At 43.8% G+C, this 24,363-nt stretch overlaps 1 protein-coding gene across 2 annotated transcripts in view; it reads left to right on the top strand.

Moving 5' to 3' along the window:
* LOC109877501 (myosin heavy chain, fast skeletal muscle-like) overlaps positions 1–24,363 on the top strand; it is a 79,802-nt gene that overhangs the window by 16,670 nt on the left and 38,769 nt on the right. The window contains exons 35-39 of one of the 2 annotated variants that reach the window (XM_031811335.1): positions 41–211; positions 1,598–1,702; positions 1,798–1,893; positions 2,284–2,415; positions 2,928–3,060. The exons of the other annotated variant lie outside the window; for it this stretch is intronic. Coding sequence (XP_031667195.1) covers positions 41–211; positions 1,598–1,702; positions 1,798–1,893; positions 2,284–2,415; positions 2,928–2,948 — 525 coding nt within the window. The 3' untranslated portion in view covers positions 2,949–3,060. Of the gene's footprint in view, positions 1–40; positions 212–1,597; positions 1,703–1,797; positions 1,894–2,283; positions 2,416–2,927; positions 3,061–24,363 lie in introns of those variants that run through there. 2 annotated transcript variants of the gene reach the window in all.

Here is a 24,363-nt window from a genome sequence, read left to right as displayed (position 1 = left end):
ATTATGATTGGTGCATAAATTAAACACACTACTATTCCAGGCGGCCATGATGGCTGAGGAGCTGAAGAAGGAGCAGGACACCAGTTCTCACCTGGAGAGAATGAAGAAGAACCTGGAGGTCACAGTCAAGGACCTGCAGCACCGCCTGGATGAGGCTGAGAATCTGGCCATGAAGGGAGGCAAGAAGCAGCTCCAGAAACTGGAGTCCAGGGTGAGATACCTGCAGGGTGGATTAGGGTGGATTGAAAGACTGATTGCTGGAAATGTATTTGATCATGTTAAAATAGACAGGAGCATTTTGTAATGACTTTTTATCTCAATAACCCATCTAGATCAGGGGTTCCCAAACTGTTTTGTGGCAAGGACCACTTTTGTGATAGCGAATTCATCAGAGACCCCCCTCATAATATCAGAACACAACTCCTACTTTAATTAAAGTGCGATAAAAATAGCATCCACTCAGATTTACTATGACTTCTGCAGTGCATGACTGGACTGATCAATTCTCATGCCCTCAAGTCCCCCCTCTTTGCATCAGAGAGAAAATGTTGCAGTTTTAAAGCTTACATTACAGTGAATTTATGATCACAACAAAACCAATTATAATAATTTTACATTTATTTAGTGGAGTTGGCCAAAACCTGTAAATAAACGCAAACGTATTAATCTAGTTGCTTCCTTCAGGCTTAAACTGTTGTCTCAGCAGACTTCTTCTAATCTGCCATTTCATTCATAATAATAATAATAATAATAATAATAATAATTCCCAACAAATATCAACACACAATATAATATACATTAATCGAATTGATGTCATAGTAATAATTTCTCTCTCCATTGTTACTGCTCATTCACTGGCCGTTGCTAGGGAAGCTAGCGTTGCTATGCGGGGCTAGCAGGCTAATGTCTGAATTAGCTTTTAGGCTAGCGGAGTATAATAAGTTCATAAAACCTGAAATTACAACATAACATCTCAAACATATATACACACTCCTGAAACAGTACCGTTTGAATATGGTGATTTTTACACTCGCTTACCTTCAAAATAAAGACATAAAAATGTATTTATGTCGGTGCTTCTGTCTTGCTGTTGGCTCACTTGGCAAACTACTCTCAACTGCCAGAGCGCGAGCTCCATAATAGAAGCAATGTCACAACATTTAAACATGCGAGTGGCGGCCTCTAGTCGCCGTACTGGTACTGCACCATACACCGCTAAACTCATGAAAACATGGATAAATAGTCCTATTTCAAATACAAGAAGAATTTGGGTTGAGAGCCTCCCAGACCCGTTGTTTATCTAAGAGTGAATAACATACATTGTGGATAAATAATATTACATTGTACTGTATTGCACCCTCTCAACTTTTTGCCAAGATCCCGGGCTGTTTAATCTGTTCTTGCTATAAATATTCATAAACAAATTTAAATGTAAATTTCACTTTGGGAACCACTGACCCAGATAATGAAAAGTTGATTTTATTATTACAGACCACTTGAATTAAAATAATGAAATGACTTGACTGAGTAGAAGACTCTGTTTTACAAAACGTCTGACCACCTCAAACAAATACCTAAATGTATTTCTTCCACAAAGGTGCGTGAGCTTGAGACTGAGGTGGAGGCCGAGCAGAGAAGAGGTGTAGACGCAGTCAAGGGAGTCCGGAAGTATGAGCGCAGAGTCAAGGAGCTCACTTACCAGGTAAGAGAAAGTGTCAAGTTTGTGAAGAATGAACTAACACAGACAGGTTTGTGTATATAACTATGGGATATTGATTCTTTGATCTTCTCCCACAGACTGAGGAGGATAAGAAGAACGTTGGCAGACTTCAGGACCTGGTAGATAAGCTGCAGATGAAAGTGAAGGCCTACAAGAGGCATTCTGAGGAAGCGGTGAGTCACAGACTTAGTCAAATACTCTGCAAATTTTTTTTTTTATCCCCCTACAAAACGTAATGTCCATGTGGTTTAGTTGAAGTGTTGCTACAGCACACCTGTCATCAATGACTCAATTGATGTTACAAGTAATTGCTTAAGAAATGATCAACATTTCTGAGTGTTTGCTGCGCTGGGGGCTGGTCTAGTGATCGTGCTGGAGGCAGCAGATTGATCCCCCGTTCTGCCACTCACTTCCTCTGCTGTATCATCCAGCTTCCTGTATACATTGTTATTCTAAAGCTGTCTTTTTTTGTATTTCGTTTTTTTAAAACAGATTATTAATTTGCTTCCTGGTTTCAAACTTTAAATGCTGATGTTCTGCTCTCCCTCCCTTTCCTCACCCAGGAGGAAGCAGCAAACCAGCACATGTCTAAGTTCAGGAAGGTTCAGCATGAGCTGGAGGAGGCTGAGGAGCGTGCTGACATCGCTGAGACTCAGGTCAACAAGCTCAGAGCCAAGACCCGTGATTCTGGAAAGGTACAGAACTGCTGCTAGACCTGTACCTGACTCATGTTCAGATATGACCACATCAACACCACCTATGATTCAGTCTTCTCAGAGGTCAATACAGACCTTTTACACTCAACTGTATTGAAGATCCCTAAGAAGAACGTTTCAGGAAGGGCTAAACAATCTAATGAGAGTTATTCAGTTGGTACTTCAACATCAAATATCCGAGCTGAGCACTGAGCACTAAAGACTTGATCCATTATATTCTATCCATCTATCCATATTCCATCCATATATTTATCATATTCATTGTTATTACTGATCCATTATATTCTATCCATATATTTATCATGTTGATTGTTATTACTGATCCATTATATTCTATCCATATATTTATCATGTTCATTATTATTACTGATCCATTATATTCTATCCATTTATCATATTCATTATTATTACTGATCCATTATATTCTATCCATATATTTATCATGTTCATTATTATTACTGATCCATTATATTATTTCTTTCTTCTTACAGGGAAAAGAAGTTGCTGAATAAACAAGACCAAAGTATTGAAGATCAAAGTCTTACCATTTTCCTGTGTTGCATAAAATATGATTTTCATGGTGAAATGTTGAGCATTGATTAAAAACATGTGGATCTACATACACTTCCTTTGTGACTGTGGATTTGTTACTCAGCAAACAGCTTTCTAATATCATAAAATATTGTACTTTAAATAATGGAGCAATCTGGGATTCCAACAACAAGGAGGTAACATTTTTTGGTAAACATCTGTGGGATGAGAAATTTAAACACAATCCAATTCTCAGACTGAGCTATGGATGTAAGGACTGATCATCCATAACATCAAAATTATAGCTTTAACTCTTTACACTCAGTGGAATTTTTGTGATATTGTCAGAACAAAGTTCTCAGGAAAACAACGAACCAGAGTTTTGCACTTGAATTTTTTCACAGATTATGCAAATATGAATCTGTTGTGGACACACTGCATAAACATGAATGGTGATAGAGCATCTGACCAAATTAGATGGTGATAGACCATCAGGTCAGATGGTGGTCAGATGGTGATAGACCATCAGGTCAGATGGTGGTCAGATGGTGATAGACCATCAGGTCAGATGGTGGTCAGATGGGTCAGATGGTGATAGACCATCAGGTCAGATGGTGGTCAGATGGTGATAGAGAATCAGGTCAGATGGTGGTCAGATGGTGATAGAGCATCTGACCAAATTACTGAAGATTTTAGTCCTGGGTTTTACTGATATTATGTCCATATAAATTAGAAAATAAATTACAAATGTGATGTTTTATCATTTTTCAATAGGGCAGATATAATTTCTAAGGGATATTTTGGTAATACACATTACAAACACGCTTTTTCACATTATAAACAAACTAATATACCATCTACACAGTCATACACATCTACACAGTAATACACAACAGTTTGTACAACGCTACTCAAACCAGAGCATACCGGACCAGAGCATCCATATCCCCGGATTCCTACCGCAAGCTCTGGACCTTTTCCCCTGGATCATCGCAGCTAGCTAGCTGCTACTCGAGTGACTACTCCTGGCTAACGTCTGTCCCGAAGCAAGCACCAATTAGCCTGGAGCTAAGGCCCATTCTCCCGGCTAGCTGAAGCGGCCCATCAGCCACTCCTGTGCTACAATACCCGGACCCCTTCTACTGCCGGTACGGGGCACGGAACCCCGCCGATCCTTCCTGACTGGATTATGACGTAATCTGCTCGAGGGGGTACTCAACTGGCGCCTACATTGTGACATCCTCTGAATGCCCATCTGCTAGCCTCCTAGCCATGGCCCGCTAGCTGCTAGCCGCGGCCTGCTAGCTGTCTAGATCATATTGGACTGTTAGCTGAATAGATCCTTCGGCCAATTTCTTGAGTCACTATACCTATTTTGACAATTGGACTTGGACCCCTCTGCTACTCGGAACCCTACTAATCCATCACAACTGGTCTATCGACGTCACCGCACGCGGGGGCTAAAACAGACTTTCCTCCGTCGAGACGTCCCTCTAAGGCCCTTCTGCTAGTTTGCTAGCCCCGGCCTGCTAGCTGTCTGAATCGCCGTGTTCCCAGCCCAAACACTCACTGGACCTCTATGATCACCCGGCTACGCATGCCTCGCCCTAATATCAATATGCCTTGTCCATTACTGTCCTGGTTAGTGATTATTGTCTTATTTCACCGTAGAGCCTCTAGCCCTGCTCAATTTGCCTTAACCAACCATTTAGTTCCACCTCCCACATATGCGGTGACATCACATGGTTTAAACGTCTCTAGAGACAATATCTCTCTCATCATTACTCAATGCCTAGGTTTACCTCCAATGTACTCACATACCTTTATCTGTACATTATGCCTTGAATCTATTCTATCGTGCCCAGAAACCTGCTCCTTTTACTCTCTGTTCTGAACGTAATAGACAACCAGTTCTGATAGCCTTTAGCCGTACCCTTATCTTACTCCTCCTCTGTTCCTCTGATGATGTAGAGGTTAATCCAGGCCCTGAAGTGCCTACCTCCAATCCTACTCCACAGGTGCTCTCATTTGTTGACTTCTGGAACCTTAAAGGCCTAGGTTTCATGCATGTTAACATTAGAAGCCTCTTCTCTAAATTTGTTTTATTCACTGCTTTAACACACTCTGCCGAGCCGTGTCTGAATCCTGGCTTTGGAAGACCACAAAAAAAACGAAATTTCCATCCTAACTAACATTTTCTGACAATATATAACTGCCAAAGGGGGCAGAGTTGCAATCTACTGCAGAGATAGCCTGCAGAGTTCTGTCTTACCATCCAGGTCTTTACCCAAACAATTCGAGCTTCTACTATAAAAATCCACCTTTCCAGAAACAAGTCCATCACCGTTGCCGCTTGCTATAGACCACCTTCTGCCCCCAGGTGTGCCCAGGACACCATATGTGAATTGATTGCCCCCCATCTATCTTCAGAGATCGTGCTGCTAGGTGAGCTAAACTGGAACATGCTTAACACCCCAGCCATTCTACAATCTAAGCTTGATGCCCTCAATCTCACACAAAGTATCAATGAACCCACCAGGTACAACCCCAAATCCGTAAACACGGGCACCCTCATAGATATCATCCTAATCAACTTGCCCTCCAAATACACCTCTGCTGTTTTCAACCAAGAGCTCAGCTATCACTGACTCATTGCCTGCATCCGTAATGGGTCTGCGGTCAAACGACCACCCCTAATCACTGTCAAACACTACTTAAAACACTTCAGCGAGCAGGCCTTTCTAATCAACCAGGCCCGGGTATCCTGGAAGGATATTAACCTCATCCCATCAGTAGAGGATGCCTGGGTATTCTATAAAAGTGCCTTCCTCACCATCTTAAATAAGCATGCCCCATTCAATAAATTTAGAACCAGAAACAGATATAGCCCTTGGTTCTCTCCAGACCTGATTGCCCTTGACCAGCACAAAAACATCCTGTGGCGTTCTGCATTAGCATCGAATAGCCCCCGTGACATACAACTTCTCAGGGAAGTTAGAAACCAATATACACAGGCAGTTAGGAAAGCTAAGGATATCTTTTTCAAGTTGAAATTTGCATTCTGTAGCACAAACTCAAAAACTTTCTGGGACACTGTCAAGTCCATGGAGAATAAGAGCACCTCCTCCCAGCTGCCCACTGTACTGAGGCTAGGAAACACTGTCACCACCGATAAATCCACTATAATTGAGAATTTCAATAAGCATTTTTCTACAGCTGGCCATGCTTTCCACCTGGCTACCCCTACCCCGATCAACAGCCCTCCACTCCCAACAGCAACTTGCCCAAGCCTCCCCCATTTCTCCTTCACCCAAATCCAGATTGCTGATGTTCTGAAAGAGCTGCAAAATCTGGACCCCTACAAATCAGCCAGGCTAGACAATCTGGACCCTCGCTTTATAAAATGATCTGCCGAAATTGTTGCAACCCCTATCACTAGCCTGTTCAACCTCTCTTTCGTATCGTCTGAGATTCTCAAAGACTGGAAAGCTGCCGCGGTCATCCCCTCTTCAAAGGGGGAGACTCTCTAGACCCAAACTGCTACAGACCTATATATATCCTGCCCTGCCTTTCTAAGGTCTTCGAAAGCCAAGTTAACAAACAGATTACCGACCATTTCGAATCCCACCGTACCTTCTCCGCTATGCAATCTTGTTTCAGAGCTGGTCATGGGTGCACCTCAGCCACGCTCAAGGTCCTAAACGATATCATAACCGAGATCGAAAAGAGACTTTACTGTGTAGCCATATTCATCGACCTGGCCAAGGCTTTTGACTCTGTCAATCACCACATTCTTATCGGCAGACTCAACAGCCTTGGTTTCTCAAATGATTGCCTCGCCTGGTTCACCAAATACTACTCTGATAGAGTTCAGTGTGTCAAATCGGAGGGCCTGTTGTCCGGATCTCTGGCAGTCTCTTATGGGGGTGCCACAGGGTTCAATTCTCGGGCCGACTCTTTTCCCTGTATACATCAATGATGTCGCTCTTGCTGCTGGTGATTCTCTGATCCACGTCTATGCAGACGACAGACACCATTCTGTATACCCCTGGCCCTTCTTTGGACACTGTGTTAACTAACCTCCAGACAAGCTTCAATGCCATACAACTCTCCTTCCGTGGCCTCCAACTGCTCTTAAATGCAAGTAAAACTAAACGCATGCTTTTCATCCGATCGCTGCCCGCTCCTGCCCACCCGTCCAGCATCACTACTCTGGATGGTTCTGACTTAGAATATGTGGACAACTATAAATACCTAGGTGTCTGGTTAGACTGTAAACTCTCCTTCCAGACCCACATTAAGCATCTCAAATCCAAAATTAAATCTAGAATTGGCTTCCTATTTCGCAACAAAGCATCCTTCACTCATGCTGCCAAATATATCCTCGTAAAACTGACCATCCTACCGATCCTCGACTTTGTTGATGTCATTTACGCTCTACTCAACAAATTGGATGCAGTCTATCACAGTGCCATCCGTTTTGTCACCAAAGCCCCATATACTACCCACCACTGCAACCTGCTCGCTATCGTTGGCTGGCGTTCGCTTCATACTTGTCGCCAAACCCACTGGCTCCAGATCATCTACAAGTCTCTGCTAGGTAAAGCCCTTCCTTATCTCAGCTCACTGGTCACCATAGCTCACCCACCCGTAGCACGCGCTGCAGCAGGTATGGTCGCCCCCAAAGCCAATTGTTCCTTTGGTTGCCTTTCCTTTCAGTTCTCTGCTGCCAATGACTGGAACGAACTGCAAAAATCACTGAAGCTGGAGACTCATATCTCCTTCACTAGCTTTAAGCACCAGCTGTCAGAGCAGCTCACAGATCACTGCACCTGTACATAGCCCATCCAACTACCACATCCACATACTGTATTTATTTATTTATCTTGCTCCTTTGCACCCCAGTATCTCTACTTGCACATTCATATATACATATAAATATATTCTGCACATCTACCATTCCAGTGTTTAATTCCTATATTGTAATTACTTCGCCACCATGGCCTATTTATTGCCTTACCTCCGTTATCCTACCTCTCTCTCTGTCGGAGGACCTGAGCCCTAGGACCATGCCTCAGAACAACCTGGCCTGATGACTCCTTGCTGTCCCCAGTCCACCTGGCCGTGCTGCTGCTCCAGTTTCCTGTGACTATGGGACCCTGACCTGTTCAGCAGACGTGCTACCTGTCACAGACCTGCTGTTTTCAACTATCTAGAGACAGCAGGAGCGGTAGAAATACTCTGAATGATCGGCTATGAAAAGCCAACTGACATTTACTCCTGATGTGCTGACCTGTTGCACCCTCAAAAACCACTGGGATTATTATTATTTGACCCTGCTGGTCATCTATGAACATTTGAACATCTTGGCCATGTTCTGTTATAATCGCCACCCGTCACAGCCAGAAGAGGACTGGCCACCCTTCATAGCCTGGTTCCTCTCTAGGTTTCTTCCTAGGTTCCTGCCTTTCTAGGGAGTTTTTCCTAGACACCGTGCTTCTACATCCGCATTGCTTGCTGTTTTCAGTTTTAGGCTGGGTTTCTGTACAGCATTTTGTGACATCAGCTGATCTAAGAAGGGCTTTATAAATACATTTTATTGATTCAATTTGGTTGACTTACATGGTAATACACATCTTTATCTTGACCAGGTCGCAGTTGTAAATGAGAACTTGTTCTCAACTGGCCACCTGGTTAAATAAATGTGATTTTTTTTAAAAATACATTGAAATATTTTCCATTGGGTTTCCTTCTACATACACACGTATCTACTGCCGTGATCCCCTGCCTGTTTCCTAAAGCGCACACACCGTAGTCCATAACTACTCCCTGCCAGCCCAGGGGAAGCCCTTCCTGACTACTGCCGTGATCCCACCTTTCCTAAAACACACACACGTTGTCTACACATATGCAATCCAACCAACTGTCAGGGAAAGCCCTCACTACATGCTGACTCGGTCAAGGTGGAGAGGTTAACTGTGGTTATTATTACTGTTTGTTTTAGCAACGCTTTAGGCTCCTCCGATTCCCCTCCAGGATCTCTTTCAGGCACCTCCACTAACCTTTTCAGTGGTAGGCAACAAAAGCCCACTTGCCCAAAAGCCCACTCTTCTAACCTTGGTGTTTATCGCCCTCTGGTGGAGAGTAGTTACAATACATGTTTGGAGATTTGATATAAATAGCAAGGCCCATGAGGTGGGTCATGTTCATTAAAACATTTTGCACTGGAAAATAAAAACATCTGCAAATCTTAAAACATCATGGAAATATATAGAAAACATTTGTAGTTAAATAATTTCTGGACAAAAATATAATCATGATGTACCTTTGTTTTATCGCCTTTACCTGGTTGTAATCTGGTTAGTTACAGCTGTCCCCCACCCACTCAACAACGTTTTAGGCTCTCTGCTGTGTCTCTCCTCCATCAGTTGTCAGTACGTCATGTCCCACTTCTCATCCGTGTGATGGCTCTTTGCAGTGATGTATAACAGCGTGTTAATAGACGTCCAACAGGCTGTTGTTAACGCCACGTATGGTGATTGTAGAGCTTGTGCTTTGTACTTGCAGAGCAGAGTCGTTGTATAATTTCTCCGTCGGGACCGTCACGTTTTTTCTACATGGCATCTTGTAGTCTGGTTCTAGATATGCCATTAGGGTATTAAAGCAGAGGGCTGCAGATGAAGGAACCGGAGGTGTGGACTCTGTAGGGTTTGGCTTGGAGTCTCAGGTAGACTTCACCGTCAGACTGTGGTAGTCCAGCCGCTGTGATGATGGCAATAAACCCCAGAAGACCGTTGACGAAACCTAAGTAAAAATGAGAAAGAAGGTGGAGGATGGATGTGACACAAAATGAGGAGGAATGACTGTTTTGGTCAGGTTTAAAGTAGGGTGGTAGTGGTGATTAAGGAGAGTGAGGACAGGTGTGGAGGCTGATTAGCAGTTGGTAGCAGGAGCTTGTTTGAGGAGTTACGGTCAAGGCAACGAGTTAAGTGTTGCAAAAGTAGTTGAGGCTGATTGGCAATGGTTAGCAGCTGGAGCTTGTTGAGCTTGCTAGGGAGCTGTGTTCAAGGCAACTAGTTAAGTGTTACATTCAAGTCGGGTCTTTTCAAATGAATTTTTGTGCATACATTTTGTATTAAAACAAATAAAAGAATAATAATTCTAAATGTTGAAGATCCCAAATTGGTTTATTAAAAGTTTAAATGTCACACCACTATTACAAAGGCATAAGTCTCATATGTGCATCAGTAACTTTTTCACACATCATTCTCTGTTACCTTAGTGGAGGAATAACCATCATGATGTCATCACAACTGTCATTGTCAGTCACATGGGCTACAGACAGGAAGTCACATGGGCTACAGACAGGAAGTCACATGGGCTACAGACAGGAAGTCAGACCCACCCTCTAGGAGAGAAAGAACATTTAGAGCTTTCTCAGATTCACAACATCTTGTTTAGAGCTTCATTCATTCTTTAAAATGAAAATTCATCTTTCATTCATAGAAGTAGCTTGACATTCTGAGAGGAGACAATGTTGAACAGGGGTCCTGCAGGCCTGTAACAACAGTAAATGTAATAACACTGGTAAATGTAATAACACTGGTAAATGTAATAACACTGGTAAATGTAATAACACTGGTCAATGTAATAACACTGGTCAATGTAATAACACTGGTAAATGTAATAACACTGGTAAATGTAATAACACTGGTAAATGTAATAACACTGGTCAATGTAATAACACTGGTAAATGTAATAACACTGGTAAATGTAATAACACTGGTAAATGTAATAACACTGGTAAATGTAATAACACTGGTCAATGTAATAACACTGGTCAATGTAATAACACTGGTAAATGTAATAACACTGGTAAATGTAATAACACTGGTCAATGTAATAACACTGGTAAATGTAATAACACTGGTAAATGTAATAACACTGGTAAATGTAATAACACAGGTAAATGTAATAACTTTTCTATTTGTAATGTAATAACACTGGTAAATGTAATAACACTGGTCAATGTAATAACACTGGTAAATGTAATAACACTGGTAAATGTAATAACACTGGTAAATGTAATAACACTGGTAAATGTAATAACACTGGTCAATGTAATAACACTGGTAAATGTAATAACACTGGTAAATGTAATAACACTGGTAAATGTAATAACACCGGTAAATGTAATAACACTGGTAAATGTAATAACACTGGTAAATGTAATAACACTGGTCAATGTAATAACACTGGTAAATGTAATAACACTGGTAAATGTAATAACACTGGTAAATGTAATAACACTGGTCAATGTAATAACACTGGTAAATGTAATAACACTGGTAAATGTAATAACACTGGTAAATGTAATAACACAGGTAAATGTAATAACACTGGTAAATGTAATAACTTTTCTATTTGTAATGTAATAACACTGGTAAATGTAATAACACTGGTAAATATAATAACACTGGTAAATGTAATAACTTTTCTATTTGTAATGTAATAACACTGGTAAATGTAATAACACTGGTAAATATAATAACACTGGTAAATGTAATAACACTGGTAAATATAATAACACTGGTAAATGTAATAACACTGGTAAATGTAATAACTTTTCTATTTGTGATGTAACAAAAATAGGTCAATATAAATAACGTGCCGGTAAACGTAATGACTTTTTCTGCTAATAACCGGTGGTTATTACATTAACTGGCGTTTACATTTTTCATGAATAATGTAATAAGTTCAGCCAATGAGTTTAGCTCAATTTGGTACACATACCACCACCTACTTTTACAACACAAACAGGCTCATGCACATCATACAGGAATACTCATACATAGAGACACTCACAAGCATGCACTGAAATGCACACACACACACACGCACGCACGCACACACACACACACACACACACACACACACACACACACACACACACACACACACACACACACACACACACACACACACACACACACACACACACACACACACACACACACACACACACACACACACAGAGTAGCAGGACTGAGACCAGACTCCTCTATAGCTCCAGTACTGAGACCAGACTCCTCTACAGCTCCAGTACTGAGACCAGACTCCTCTACAGCTCCAGGACTGAGACCAGACGCCTCTGCAGCTCTAGTACTGAGACCAGACTCCTCTACAGCTCCAGTACTGAGAACAGACTCCTCTACAGCTCCAGTACTGAGACCAGACTCCTCTGCAGCTTCAGGAATGAGACCAGACTCCTCTACAGCTCTAGTACTGAGACCAGACTCCTCTGCAGCTCTAGTACTGAGACCAGACTCCTCTACAGCTCCAGTACTGAGAACAGACTCCTCTACAGCTCCAGTACTGAGACCAGACTCCTCTGCAGCTCCAGGAATGAGACCAGACTCCTCTACAGCTCCAGTACTGAGACCAGACTCCTCTGCAGCTCCAGGACTGAGACCAGACTCCTCTGCAGCTCCAGGACTGAGACCAGACTCCTCTACAGCTCCAGGACTGAGACCAGACGCCTCTGCAGCTCCAGGACTGAGACCAGACTCCTCTGCAGCTCCAGGACTGAGACCAAACTCCTCTGCAGCTCCAGGACTGAGACCAGACTCCTCTGCAGCTCCAGGACTGAGACCAGACGCCTCTACAGCTCCAGGACTGAGACCAGATGCCTCTACAGCTCCAGTACAGTCATCTTGATTTATATTTGAAGCATCATTTTATCCTTTGCTTGTTTGTAGAGAGAGAAAAAGAGCGAGAGACACATTGTCACTGACTGAATAATACCCCAGTTGGCAACATCTGGCTTAGTGAAGCCTGTTTCTAGTTGTTAACTAGTTTTCTAGTTGTTTATATTTCAACAAACCAGAATACAACCAGGTAAAGGTGATAAAACAAGGAACAGTATACAATGTCCAAGACGTGTTCTGGTAAACAATCAGAAACATTGTGGAGACGGGATAAAGTCAGCAGGATGAGGATTCATTAGCAGATCTCTGGTCATAAAAGGTACATAGGGATTATTTTCTGTCCAGAAAGCCCAAGGGCTGATATGAAAACCACACAGCAACAAAAACAATATACAATATATAAGTACAAACAAAAAAAAGTTTGTTAAAACATAATAAAAACTACTAACTATAATGTTCCAATTATCGAACACTGTGGCACGCCACAGGATAACTTGGCCCTGGTAGATGCACTGTCACGACTCCCGCCGGATTCGGTCCCTCACCTTGTTCGGGCGGCGTTCGGCGGTCGACGTCACCGGTCTTCTAGCCAACACCCCCCCATGTCTGTGTGTGGTATTGTTCGTTCGTTACGTGTGTGACGCTTCAGGCTGGTTTTGCGTGGTTTTGTTATTTGTACCTGTTTGTGTAGCTTGTGCGCATTCGCTTTTTCCCCTTGGGCCGGAGTGTTGTGACGCAGTTGTGTGCTTTTTCCCCTTGGGCCGGAGTTTTGTGATGCAGTTGTGTGCTTTTTCCCCTTGGGCCGGAGTTTTGTGATGCAGTTGTGTGCTTTTTCCCCTTGGGCCGGAGTTTTGTGACCTCAGTTGCGTGCTTTTTCCCCTTGGGCCGGAGTGTTGTGATGCAGTTGCGTGCTTTTTCCCTTGGGCCGGAGTGTTGTGACGCAGTTGCGTGCTTTTTCCCTTGGGCCGGAGTGTTGTGACGCAGAAGCGTCTGGCTGTTTTCCTCTGCCTGAATAAAGTGTGCCTGTTCACTCATCTCTGCTCTCCTGCACCTGACTTCCTTCGTCCTGTTGCGCCCACTCTGACATGCACAGTCATTTGCATAAACAAATTGTTCTCTGTCATAAACATAACTACATAGCCAATGATATGTATAATCATGAAAACCGTAATAATGCAATTTAGAAAAGTAATATTTCATGATATCGGCGGATGCGTTAGATTGAGACATGCAGCCCATGCAAAAAAAATGAAAAAGTAACTCTAGCTTAAATTGATGGATTTTGATGGATATTTATTTTATGTTAGATTTCCGCAGAAATTGTAGGCGAAGGGTTAATGTTTTGTTTTCCAGTGCTAAATGTTATGAATATGTTTTTGTTGCTTGCCTTAATGAACATGAGCCGCCTCATGGGCCTTGCTAATTATTGCAAATCTCCAAACAACATTTAGTATAACTCTTCTCCAATAGAGGGCGCTAAACGCCCAGACTAGAAAACGCTACACAAGGGGTTTTCTTTTGCCTGCCACTGCAAAGTTTAGTGGAGGTGCCTGAAAGAGATCCTGGCGGGGAATCAGAGGAGTCTAAAGCATCGAGGAATCGGAGGAGCCTAAAGCATTTGGGAATTGGAGGAGCCTAAAGCATTGAGGAATCAGAGGAGCGTAAAGCATTTGGGAATCATAGGAGTCTAAAGCATTGAGGAATTGGAGGAGCCCAAAGCATTTGGGAATCAGAGGAGTCTAAATCATTGTCAAAACAAACAGTTAATAATACCACAGTTAACCACTCCACCCTGAATGTCTGTGAGTCAGCATGTAGAGAGTGTTTTCCCTGACAGTTGGTTGGCGAGCATATTTACAGACAACATGCGCGGCTGTACTCAACAAGGGCTTTCCCTGGGCTGTCTGGCAGGAAGTATTTATAGATTACTGTGGTGTGTGTGCTCTGTAGGGGGATCAAAGAGATCCACTTCAAGTGACAGCAATAATCCCTTGTTGATGTCACTTGTTAAATCCACTTCAAAACAGTGTAGATGAAGGGGAGGAGACAGGTTAAAGAAGGATTTTAAGCCTTGAGACATGGCTTGTGTATGTGTGCCATTCAGAGGGTGAATGGACAAGACAAAATATTGAAGTGCCTTTCAACGGGGTCTGGTAGTAGGTGCCAGGAACACCGGTTTGTGTCAAGAACGGCAAACACTGCTTGGTTTTTCATGCTCAACAGTTTCCTGTGTGTATCAAGAATGGCCCACCAACCAAAGGACATCCAACCAACTTGGCACAACTGTGGGAAACATTGGAGTCAAAATGGGCCAGCATTCCATTGGGACACTTTCTCCACCTTGTAGAGTCCAGGCCCTGATGAATTGAGACTGTTCTGAGGGCAAAAGGGGGGTGCAACTCAATATTAGGAAGGTGTTCTTAATGTTTTGTACACTCAGTGTACAGTCAACTTCAAAATTATTGGCACCCTTCATGAGGATTTGTACAATAAACAAAACAAATACTGAGCAAATATTGTATTATTCTAAAAATAATGGGAACATTTGAGTATATATTGTAATGGTTGCGGAACCGTTTAAACAGCCTTAGTGTTTCACTATAATCACATTGTCCAGGGGACCAAGGCTTGTTGTTCTGTAACCTTACTAGGTGTGTGCATGAACATGAAAGTATGAGTGTGTGGGCCGTGTTGAGTGTGCAGACGGTGTTGAGTGTGCAGACGGTGTTGAGTGTGCAGATGGTGTTGAGTGTGCAGACGGTGTTGAGTGTGCAGACGGTGTTGAGTGTGCAGATGGTGTTGAGTGTGCAGATGGTGTTGAGTGTGCAGATGGTAATGAGTGTGCAGACGGTGTTGAGTGTGCAGATGGTATTGAGTGTGCAGATGGTAATGAGTGTGCAGACGGTGTTGAGTGTGCAGACGGTGTTGAGTGTGCAGACGGTGTTGAGTGTGCAGAGGGTGTTGAGTGTGCAGACGGTGTTGAGTGTGCAGACGGTGTTGAGTGTGCAGACGGTGTTAAGTGTGCAGATGGTGTTGAGTGTGCAGATGGTAATGAGTGTGCAGATGGTGTTGAGTGTGCAGACGGTGTTGAGTGTGCAGACGGTGTTGAGTGTGCAGACGGTAATGAGTGTGCAGATGGTATTGAGTGTGCAGACGGTGTTGAGTGTGCAGATGGTGTTGAGTGTGCAGATGGTGTTGAGTGTGCAGATGGTGTTGAGTGTGCAGATGGTGTTGAGTGTGCAGATGGTGATGAGTGTGCAGACGGTGTTGAGTGTGCAGATGGTGTTGGGTGTTGAGTGTGCAGATGGTGTTGAGTGTGCAGATGGTATTGAGTGTGCAGATGGTGTTGGGTATTGAGTGTGCAGATGGTGTTGGGTGTTGAGTGTGCAGATGGTGTTGAGTGTGCATATGGTGTTGGGTGTTGAGTGTGCGGACGGTGTTGAGTGTGCAGACGGTGTTGAGTGTGCAGACGGTGTTGGGTGTTGAGTGTGCAGATGGTATTGAGTGTGCAGATGGTATTGAGTGTGCAGATGGTGTTGGGTATTGAGTGTGCAGATGGTGTTGGGTGTTGAGTGTGCAGATGGTGTTGAGTGTGCATATGGTGTTGGGTGTTGAGTGTGCGGACGGTGTTGAGTGTGCAGACGGTGTTGAGTGTGCAGACGGTGTTGGGTGTTGAGTGTGCAGATGGTATTGAGTGTGCAGATGGTGTTGGGTGTTGAGTGTGCAGATGGTGTTGAGTGTTGAGTGTGCAGACGGTGTTGGGTATTGAGTGTGCAGATGGTTTTGGGTGTTGAGTGTGCAGATGGTGTTGAGTGTGCAGATGGTATTGAGTGTGCAGATGGTGTTGGGTGTTGAGTGTGCAGATGGTGTTGAGTGTGCAGATGGTATTGAGTGTGCAGATGGTGTTGGGTGTTGAGTGTGCAGATGGTGTTGAGTGTGTGTGTGGGGAGACAATGGATTTGCTTACCGGCTCTGGTGTGACTCCGTGCTCAGGCCAGCTCAAGCTGGTTCATGTTCAGTTGGTGACAAACAATAAATGATAATATGGAACACTGTAAAAGGAGACAAAATAAAAACCCTGCTGGTGGGAGATGGTTCAGCTGATTAGCTCAGTAATCCCTCCCAGCTGTGCACAGACCTCTAATGCAGACCAGAGCTTCCTCTGGAAGTGACATTAAATTGTAGATTTGGTGACCCGAAGACGGATATTTCTTTGCTTTCCGAACCACCGTCCTCACTTTGTGTGTGGGAATAACATTCACTTGTGCAACAGAATATTTGTATTAATTGTGCTGTCAATGTTCACTTGAACCAAGTGTAAAGGACGTCATGCTGCTTGCTTAGCGATCACCACTTCCACCTTATTCGGAACATACCGAGGCTCAAACTCAGGACCTCTATCTCACAAACTCAGGACCTCTATCTCACAAACACATGACCTCTATCTCACAAACACATGACCTCTATCTCACAAACTCAGGACCTCTATCTCACAAACACATGACCTCCCTCTCACAAACACATGACCTCCTGAAGAGTCTTGACCAGTCGCACCACCAAAAAACTAACTGTTCAGCAGCACAAGTGGAGACACTGCAGGCTGAGGACTGAGTTTCAGCTCCCCATCTGCTACACAAGCAATAACCAGTTTAGGAAAAAGCATTTTAATGTATTCGGTAATGTTACACTTATCCAGATTTACCAGAGGGTTCAAATTGCATTGAGTTAGAGGCTAGATCACTTCGTCAGCAGAGCGGAGGCGTCCCACTTTTATTGGATGGCTATAAATATAATCCACAGTGGTGGGAGAGGTTGGAATGAAGGCCCAACAGTCAGCCAACACAGACTAGATACATGGTGTCAGAAGGCAGTCATGGAGCAGTGAGCAGTTACCTACTCTGTCAGATTACTTTAGTTGCAGGTTTTGTGAAACCTGTGGTTCTGAAACACAATGGCCACCCTCCATGCTGACAACAATGAAGACACATACAAGTAGGCCAGCAGCATACCACCCTGCATACCACTGCTGGCTTGCTTCTGAAGCACAGCAGGGTTGGTCCTGGTCAGTCCCTGGATGGGAGACCAGATGCTGTTGGAAGTGGTGTTGGAGGGCCAGTAGGAGGCACTCTTTCCTCTGGTCTAAAAATATATATCCCAATACCCAGGGCAGTGATTGAGGACACTGTCCTGTGTAGGGTGCCTTCTTTTGGATGGGACGTTAAACGGGTGTCCTGACTCTCTGAGGTCATTAAAGATCCAATGCACTTATCGTAAGAGTAGGGGTGTTAACCCCGGTGTCCTGGCTAAATTCCCAATCTGGCCCTCAAACCATCACGGTCACCTAATAATCCCCAGTTTACAATTGGCTCATTCATCCCCCTCCTCTCCCCTGTAACTATTCCCCAGGTAGTTGCTGTAAATGAGAACGTGATCTCAGTCAATTTACCTGGTAAAATAACAGATAAATAAAATTAAAGTTAAAAAGTTCTCAGAACGCCTGTATTTGATGTTTATTAACATATCAGCTAACCATATCATATGGTGTAGCAATCTGACATGGCACACAACCAATAAGAGACTCTGGAATCATGATTCTATGTGACCTAAAGAGAAAGGTCCTGTCACAGGACCTTGGAGTGTGAGGGCAAGTTGATCAGACACATTGGTTCCACTAGAATGGAAGGTTAGCTAGAAAGGAAGGTTAGCTAGAATGGAAGGTTAGCTAGAATGGAAGGTTAGCTAGAATGGAAGGTTAGCTAGGAAGGAAGGTTAGCTAGAATGGAAGGTTAGCTAGAAAGGAAGGTTAGCTAGAATGGAAGGTTAGCTAGAATGGAAGGTTAGCTAGAATGGAAGGTTAGCTAGAAAGGAAAGTTAGCTAGAATGGAAGGTTAGCTAGGAAGGAAGGTTAGCTAGAAAGGAAAGTTAGCTAGAATGGAAGGTTAGCTAGAAAGGAAAGTTAGCTAGAATGGAAGGTTAGCTAGAAAGGAAAGTTAGCTAGAATGGAAGGTTAGCTAGGAAGGAAGGTTAGCTAGAAAAGAAGATTAGCTAGAAAGGAAAGTTAGCTAGAATGGAAGGTTAGCTAGAAAGTCACAGTCTCTATGCCTCATTATTGTAGCTATTAAAAAGCTATTGGTGTGATTCCTCAAGAAACTAAAACAAAAACATACCATTCTTTTGGGGATTTTTATCAATTTAATCCATAGAAGGGTCCTTTGAATGAAGGATTGTTGACATGTATTTGACATGAGTTAAATAGTGTTAGTGGTATCAATTGCAGAACTATAAAGCAGAAGCTCTTATCAGGTCTTCAGTCATCCCAGATAAAACAGCTGCCATAGAGATCAAGGCTATTACCGAATCAGCAGTTAAAGGTAGACTGCCCTTTAAAACCAACTTCTCCTTTGGGAAACGGACTATGATGCATGATATGAGTCAGAAACATTTACTTTAGTGTCAAAATTTACTACAAAGTGTGAATAGGATAATTTTAGTCATAAAAACAGAGTTTGGTAAGTGACTGAGTAACAACGGGTACATGAAGGTTGCGATTACAGTTATGTCAACAATTTATGCCCCCGTTCCCATATTACCTAGGGGTGTGCAGATCTCATCATACTAGCATGAGTAATCGTATCCGTTTAATCACGCTTGATACTTGGAATCGTATTTATTTGTGATCGGAAAACTCAGAAGTGCACGTTAAAAATGCTGCTATATTAACTGCAATACACTGGTCTCAAAATATATTCGCATAACTAGGCAACACAGAACCATTGCGGACTCACGGTAAAAAATTAGAGGCTTTTTATGATATTAAAACGTGTCCCAGTCCAACTTGCCCAACTCTGCCCACTGGGGCGTGGCTTACGGAGCGCTGTCTGAAAGAAGCTCTCGTGTCGTCCTATTCCACCGGATCGAGTTATCTAATCACACCGGTAAAGCCTATACAGTACCTCACAGAAAATACTTATGTTCCTTCACTCATTCACATGCATTGATCAAAGGTAAACAAACCCGACTGATGAAAACGATTTACTTACTTAATCCTATTAAATTATCAACTAAAGGGGCTAATACATAGTCTAACGCATGGCTGGCTTCTACTGCCTGCATGTATTTCAGACACAGATGTAGATAAAGGGGCTAATACATAGTCTAACGCATGGCTGGCTTCAACTGCCTGCATGTATTTCAGACACAGATGTAGATAAAGTGGCTAATACATAGTCTAACGCATGGCTGGCGTCTACTGCCTGCATGTATTTCAGACACAGATTTAGATAAAGGGGCTAATTCACTTGCCCCATATAGTTTCTCTAAAAAAGTAAGGGGTCTTGACAGCTGCCCTGATTCTTCCTAGATTGTGTTGTAGAGGCTTCCATTAAACACCCTCTGTGTTCTGTTAGACAAGTAACTCTTTATCCACACTATAGCAGGGGGAGTAAAGCCACAACACACACGTTTTTCCATCAGCAGACCATGATCGATAATGTCAAAAGCCGCACAGAAGTCTAACGAAACAACTCCCACAGTCTTTTTGTCATCAATTTATCTCAGCCAATTAGTCATTTGTGTAAGTGCCGTTCTTTTTGAATGTCCTTTGTCAATTTGTTTACTGTAAAATAGCATTGAATCTGGTCAAACACAATTTTTCCCAAAAGTTTAAAGGTTGGTGACAGGCTGATTGATTGGCTATTTGAGCAAGTAAAGGGGACTTTACTATTCTTGGGATGCAAAAAAATATTTTGCTTCCTTCCAGGCCTGAGGGTACACAATTTCTAATAGGCTTAGATTGAAGATAGGAGTGGCAATATCATCCGGTGTTATCCTCAGTCATTTCCCCTCCAAGTTGTCCGACCCCGGTGGCTTGTCATTGTTGATAGACAGCAATCATTTTTTCACCTCTTCCACACTCACTTTACAGAATAAAAAATTACAATGCTTCTTTCATAATTTGATCAGATATACTTGGATGTGTAGTGTCAGCGTGTGTTGCTGGCATGTAATGCAAAGTATTTGGCAATATCAGTGGGTTTTGTGATGAATGAGCTATCTGATTCAATGAAGGATGGAACCGAGTTTGTGTTTTTGATAAAACATTTATTTAAAGTGCCCCAAAGTGAAGTTTATTTTTGTTCAGTTAGGTCACATGATTCCTCAGTTTGCCAATCAGTTGTGCAGCCAGACCTATTTGCCATCCCATTCAACCATACAATTCCTTTTCAATCCGCGGGTATTTAACAGTCCTTTTCTTAATGGTTGCATGCTTATTAGTAACTGGAATTAGACATGTCATAAGTGTCAAGTGCAGCGTCTGTTTGCTCCTCATTAAAACGGCACAGACTAACACATATTTTCTACATCAACAACTTAGGAATCACTGCAAAACGGATTGTATGACCTCTTATACACTATATTAGACCCAGCCTTTGGAACTTTGGTTTTCCTAGATACTTATCACAACTCAGGATAAGTCCCAGATACAGACAGAAGAGGCGGATAGTTTGATTCTCAGATCATTTCTCAGATATCACAGGGGGCAGGCAAAAAGCAGGAGAATAGCAGGCAGAGGATTGTAATCCAGGTCAGAGTCAAGCAGGTACAGGATGGCAGGCAGGGTCAGGATGGCAGGCAGGGTCAGGATGGCAGGCAGGCAGGGTCAGGATGGCAGGCAGGGTCAGGATGGCAGGCAGGCAGGGTCAGGATGGCAGGCAGGGTCAGGATGGCAGGCAGGCAGGGTCAGGATGGCAGGCAGGGTCAGGATGGCAGGCAGGCAGGGTCAGGATGGCAGGCAGGGTCAGGATGGCAGGCAGGCAGGGTCAGGATGGCAGGCCGGCAGGGTCAGGATGGCAGGCAGGGTCAGGATGGCAGGTAGGGTCAGGATGGCAGGCAGGCAGGGTCAGGATGGCAGGCAGGCAGGGTCAGGGTGGCAGGCAGGCAGGGTCAGGATGGCAGGCAGGCAGGGTCAGGATGGCAGGCAGGGTCAGGATGGCAGGCAGGCAGGGTCAGGATGGCAGGCAGGCAGGGTCAGGATGGCAGGCAGGGTCAGGATGGCAGGCAGGCAGGGTCAGGATGGCAGGCAGGCAGGGTCAGGATGGCAGGCAGGCAGGGTCAGGATGGCAGGCAGGGTCAGGATGGCAGGCAGGCAGGGTCAGGATGGCAGGCAGGCAGGGTCAGGATGGCAGGCAGGCAGGGTCAGGATGGCAGGCAGGCAGGGTCAGGATGGCAGGCAGGCAGGGTCAGGATGGCAGGCAGGCAGGGTCAGGATGGCAGGCAGGGTCAAGATGGCAGGCAGGCAGGGTCAGGATGGCAGGCAGGGGCAGGATGACAGGCAGGCAGGGTCAGGATGGCAGGCAGGGGCAGGATGGCAGGCAGGCAGGGTCAGGATGGCAGGCAGGCTGGGTCAGGATGGCAGGCAGGGGCAGGATGGCAGGCAGGGGCAGGATGGCAGGCAGAAAGGGCAGAACCGGAAAACAAAAAGTAAAGCACACGCAAAACCAAGAAACACGCTGGGACGACCAGACAATACAAGACAAAACTGGAAAGAGACAAACAGAAAACACAGGTATAAATACACAGGGGATCATTGGGAAAATGGGAGACACCTGGTGGGGGTGGAGACAAGTACAAGACAGGTGAAACAGATCAGGGTGTGACAGCTACTTTATTGTGATCACTACATCAGATGGATCTGTATACCGCTTTAAAGCACATTTCTGAAGCATTAGTAAAGATGTTATCAGTAAATGTTGATGATTTCGTTCCTGTGCTGTTTGTAACCCCCCCAGGTAGGTTGACTGATAACCTGAACCAGGTTCACAGGTTACAGCTGGAAGCTTTTTCTTGAGTGGGCAGTTTGATGAAAACCAGTCACTACTTAAATCACCTATTATCAATCGTATCACACGTCACCAGCAATGGAATAATTATATGGGCAGACAAAGTAGGCCTACTAAACAACCATAAGGCCTCCGCAATGTCGACAGGAAATAGCTAGAATGAACAACAATGTTTAGCTCCGGATTTCGGTTCATACACCATGTCTGGAGGAAGGGACACTTGTGCCCCGAGACGAGTGACTGAGTGAAGCAGAGTCGTGCCTGTGTCTGTCTGGGGAAATGAGAGCGGCTTCTTCTTCTTTAAGTTTTATCTGCAAATCGCAACAAACTGACAGGTGAATACACTGCTACCTACTGGTTTGTCTGCTATTATAAATTGGGTGGTTTGAGTCCTAAATTCCGATTGGCTGAAAGCCATGGTATATCAGACTGTGTACCACGAGTATGACAAAACATTTAATTTTACTACTCTAATCACGTTGGTAACCAGTTTATAATAGCAGTAAGGTACCTCTGGGGTTTGTGATATATGGCCAATATACCACGGCTCAGGGCTGTGACCAGGCGCTTCGCATTCGCATCCGTTTCAACCGATCGCTGCCTGCACCCGCATGCCCGACTAGCATCACCACCCTGGATGGTTCCGACCTTGAATATGTGGACATCTATAAGTACCTAGGTGTCTGGCTAGACTGTAAACTCTCCTTCTAGACTCATATCAAACATCTCCAATCGAAAATCAAATCAAGAGTCGGCTTTCTATTCCGCAACAAAGCCTCCTTCACTCACGCCGCCAAACTTACCCTAGTAAAACTGACTATCCTACCGATCCTCGACTTTGGCGACGTCATCTACAAAATTGCTTCCAACACTCTACTCAGCAAACTGGATGCAGTTTATCACAGTGCTATCCGTTTTGTCACTAAAGCACCTTATACCACCCACCACTGCGACTTGTATGCTCTAGTCGGCTGGCCCTCGCTACATATTCGTCGCCAGACCCACTGGCTCCAGGTCATCTACATGTCCATGCTAGGTAAAGCTCTGCCTTATCTCAGTTCACTGGTCACGATGGCAACACCCATCCGTAGCACACGCTCCAGCAGGTGTATCTCACTGATCATCCCTAAAGCCAACACCTCATTTGGCCGCCTTTCGTTCCAGTTCTCTGCTGCCTGTGACTGGAACGAATTGCAAAAATCGCTGAAGTTGGAGACTTTTATCTCCCTCACCAACTTCAAACATCTGCTATCTGAGCAGCTAACCGATCGCTGCAGCTGTACATAGTCTATTGGTAAATAGCCCACCCATTTTCACCTACCTCATCCCCATACTGTTTTTATTTATTTACTTTTCTGCTCTTTTGCACACCAATATCTCTACCTGTACATGACCATCTGATCATTTATCACTCCAGTGTTAATCTGCAAAATTGTAATTATTCGCCTACCTCCTCATGCCTTTTTGCACACAATGTATATAGACTCCCCTTTTTTTTCTACTGTGTTATTGACTTGTTAATTGTTTACTCCATGTGTAACTCTGTGTTGTCTGTTCACACTGCTATGCTTTATCTTGGCCAGGTCGCAGTTGCAAATGAGAACTTGTTCTCAACTAGCCTACCTGGTTAAATAAAGGTGAAATAAAAAAAGATAATACAAAATTGCATCGTGCATTAGAACAGCGCATAGCCGTGGTGTTTTGGCCATATACACCACACTTCCCATGGCCTTATTGCTTAGTTATCATTTCTATGAGCCGGAATCCAACAACCCGGAATTTCAATAACCTTTTCTTTGTAACCCCGACAACAGCATCATTACTTCTAACCACCTTCTGACTTTCCAGAT

Source organism: Oncorhynchus kisutch, unplaced genomic scaffold (genome assembly GCF_002021735.2).
Source record: "Oncorhynchus kisutch isolate 150728-3 unplaced genomic scaffold, Okis_V2 Okis01b-Okis20b_hom, whole genome shotgun sequence".
Classification (NCBI taxonomy): Eukaryota; Metazoa; Chordata; class Actinopteri; order Salmoniformes; family Salmonidae; genus Oncorhynchus; species Oncorhynchus kisutch.
This window is presented reverse-complemented; position numbering and strand designations above follow the sequence as displayed.